This window comes from Gossypium hirsutum, chromosome D05 (assembly GCF_007990345.1).
Source record: "Gossypium hirsutum isolate 1008001.06 chromosome D05, Gossypium_hirsutum_v2.1, whole genome shotgun sequence".
Lineage (NCBI taxonomy): Eukaryota > Viridiplantae > Streptophyta > Magnoliopsida > Malvales > Malvaceae > Gossypium > Gossypium hirsutum.
Genome location: NC_053441.1, coordinates 61,710,978 through 61,714,151, shown reverse-complemented (window position 1 = coordinate 61,714,151; position 3,174 = coordinate 61,710,978). Strand labels below are relative to the sequence as shown.

The following is a 3,174-nucleotide window of genomic DNA, read 5'->3' as shown; positions in this document are numbered from 1 at the left end:
TATACTGTTTAGGCATAAAAAAATTATTTTTGGTGAATTTAAAACCCATCAATTTTAACATTTTTTTATTTCTTATTAATGTGGCACATTAATAAACTGACACACATAAATACTATGTCTCATCCATCGTTAATAACCACATCATCAAATGGTTAAAGGATTTAATCGATTAATTTTTAAAATTGAAAAACTCAATTAGAAAAGAATTAATTAATTTTTCCGAAATAATTGAAGAGTCTTTTATAAAACCAGAAAATGGAAAGATATGTCAAAACTTTATCCCAAATGAGAAATGCACCAAATTTTGGCAGAACTTGACAAATAAGAGTACGAACGTCATCGTTAAACCATATTGATGAGCCACAACGAGTAATCCACGTGTTTGCAATATCCGACCACAATGGTACTCTTGTAATTGCCTGCCCCTTAAATTCCCCCATGATGCATCTCTCTTCGATTTTATTTTATTTAAAATTTAAAATATGAATTTAATTTAGAGGTGAAAAACCCGAATCACTTGATGAATTTCGAACATATTCACTTCGAATGGAGCATATATATATGTTGAAAAGTGGATATAGGGTGGATACTTTCTTTTGAATAGTAGATATGGAGTGATTATAATAATTACTTGACTCAACTCAACTTGCGTCATTATATGAAATTACCATTGTATCATTGTATATGTAAGCTATTAATAGGATAAAAATGTAATATTTTAATATAAAAAATTCATATATTTTATGTTTGAATATTTTTTAAATATTTAATTGACTTTAAATAGATAGAAAATATTGAAGATAAGTAACAAAAATTAAATTGAAGTGGAGCGAGATGGGTTGAGGATGGATGCATATAGCATCCATGGAGGTGATAGTAGTTTTTAATATTATACATCCATAGTAGGGCAGGGCGGATGGTGGAGCAGAGTGTGCCAATGGTCGAGCAATGGTGAATTTAGCAATATTTGTCCTGTCCCACTCCATTGTTATCCCTAATTTGATCCCAAAAATTAAAGAACGAACTCCAAAACTCCAATTTGCTCCCCCTGAAATAGGGTTCATCCAATTTTTGGGAGCTTGAACTTGGTAATAGTTCTCACATTGGGGTCTAAACTTTTTGTTCAAATTAGTCCTTGAATTAAGCAATTATTCTTACATTTGGAACTAAACTTTTTTCAAGAAAATATAACGAACTAAATTGGACAAGCGGAAACAATTCTTAAGTTTAGAAACTAACTTCATAAAGAAAACACTTACTAAATTCAAACCTCAAATAATGCATTAACTCCCGAGGTATTATTAAATTTTATAAAAAAAATTAAAAAATTAAAAAATCACTTCTATAAATTTGGGTGGAATCAAAATCCATCAAATTCAAGTTATTTTTTTGCAGTATCAAAATGGGTTCATTTCAGTATATTCCATTGAATCTATTGGCGACCACAAAATGTAAAATCCTGGCCTGGTTGATCCACTGGCACCTAACGCCTTCTATTTTCATCCATAAATACCCTACTTTTGCTTTCATTTTATCACCTCAAATCTTTGTTGAACTCCTTTCATATTATCTATTATATCAGCCATGCTTGAAGGCAAAGCAGTCATTGGTGACACTGATATGCTTCAAACCATGCAGCAAGATGCTCTCCATCTTGCCGCTAAAGCCCTCGATTTTTTCGACGTCACCGAAGCTACCGACATTGCACGGTTCGTAAAGAAGGTGAGATAACAAGTAAATGCAATTTTTTTCTTTTTTTGTAGTTGAGATTGTCGGGGACTGAATCCTGATCACTGAAAAGTTTAAGAGTTTTTCCATCACTGCACTGACACACCGCAAAATGTTTATGGAAATTGAACCATTTACGAGCATGAATTAGAGGTTAATGGCATTGTACCAATGATTCATTTCATGTCATGTGTGATATGTATAGGGGCGTAGCCAAAAGGGGCAAGGCAGGCAAAAGCTTGGTCCCTTGGCTTAATGGTTTAATTGTTTTTTTAGTGCTTTTTAAATGTAAATAGTTCAGTTTAATTTTTTTAGTTTGTTTTAAATAAAAAAAAATTGTAATTTTGGTCCCTTTTAAAAGTTAAAAAGTTTAGTTCAAGTCATTTTAATATAAATTTTTTAACTTTGACCCCCAAACTTTTTTAGTTTTATCTCCACCCCATCATATAATTCTTGGCTTCGCCCCTTTATATGCTTTGTAATAAGAACAATAATAGTTTGATTGAATCCGTTTTGAGAAAAAAAATAGAATCCTATCTGTTCTTTTAAATTTTATTTAAAATATCTTATATAGTAACTAAAAATTGAACCGAACTAAATACACTTAAGTAATATCAGTAACAAAACCGAATCAAATTTAATAAAATCGAACCAAACATTTTGGTTCGAAATAATTTTTTTTTAATTTACTCGATTTTTTTAACCCTAATTTTGTATTATGATGCAGGAATTTGACAAAACATATGGAGAAGGGTGGCAATGCATAGTAGGAACAGATTTTGGTTCATTTGTGACACACTGCTCTGGCTGTTTCATTTATTTTTGCATTGGCAGCCTTGCTTTCTTGCTTTTTAAGGGTTCAGCTGTTCCACAATCTCACCCAAACCAGTTCAATGCTTTAGAAACAGTCAAAGCTTAACATAATTTGTTTTGGTTCAGCACAGAAATATTTGTCATTAGAATTAAAGAGGAAAAAATGGCAAAAAATGATGAGTTTTCAACTTTAGCAATCTCTTTTCTTTTTTCTTTTGTCTTAATCAATAGTCAGATTGAGTTTTTGATCATTCCAGAATCAAATTGTGTTCCGATTAATCCAAAGTCAAATTATGTCGGACCTCAAATAAAGAGAAAGGTCTCTAAATGATTTTCTTTTTCATTCATAACACTTAAATTGAGACTTAAAAAAAATAAACACATTTGAAGAAAGAGTTTATTATCTTCCCTCAATAAATTTATTTTTTTAATCTAACTGTAAATAATTTAAAAAAATTTAATCTGTAAATTACACACGGCTTAATGAAAAATTGTGCCACATAGATAACAAGCTTAGTGAAATGTGAAAATTGAACTAAGATTAGAGTTTGATGTATTCAAATACACTAAATTAAAGTTAATATATGTATTCCAAGGAGAAGATTTCGATGTATATCACATTCTTCAATCTTC

General features: G+C 30.4%; 1 protein-coding gene across 1 annotated transcript; it reads left to right on the top strand.

The window, feature by feature from the left end:
• Positions 1–1,372: 1,372 nt before the first annotated feature.
• On the top strand, positions 1,373–2,734 carry LOC107902909 (dynein light chain 1, cytoplasmic). The gene is made up of 2 exons (XM_016829017.2): positions 1,373–1,722; positions 2,456–2,734. Exons 1-2 carry the CDS (start codon positions 1,585–1,587, stop codon positions 2,645–2,647), a joined length of 330 nt encoding a protein of 109 aa, XP_016684506.1. The 5' UTR covers positions 1,373–1,584; the 3' UTR covers positions 2,648–2,734.
• Positions 2,735–3,174: the final 440 nt, after the last annotated feature.

Bases quoted from the DNA above. Each gene is read 5' to 3' on its own strand.
- LOC107902909 (XM_016829017.2), top strand. From the start codon at position 1,585: ATGCTTGAAGGCAAAGCAGTCATTGGTGACACTGATATGCTTCAAACC. The intron at 1,723-2,455 runs GTGAGATAACAA...ATTATGATGCAG, and splicing joins TTGCACGGTTCGTAAAGAAG to GAATTTGACAAAACATATGG.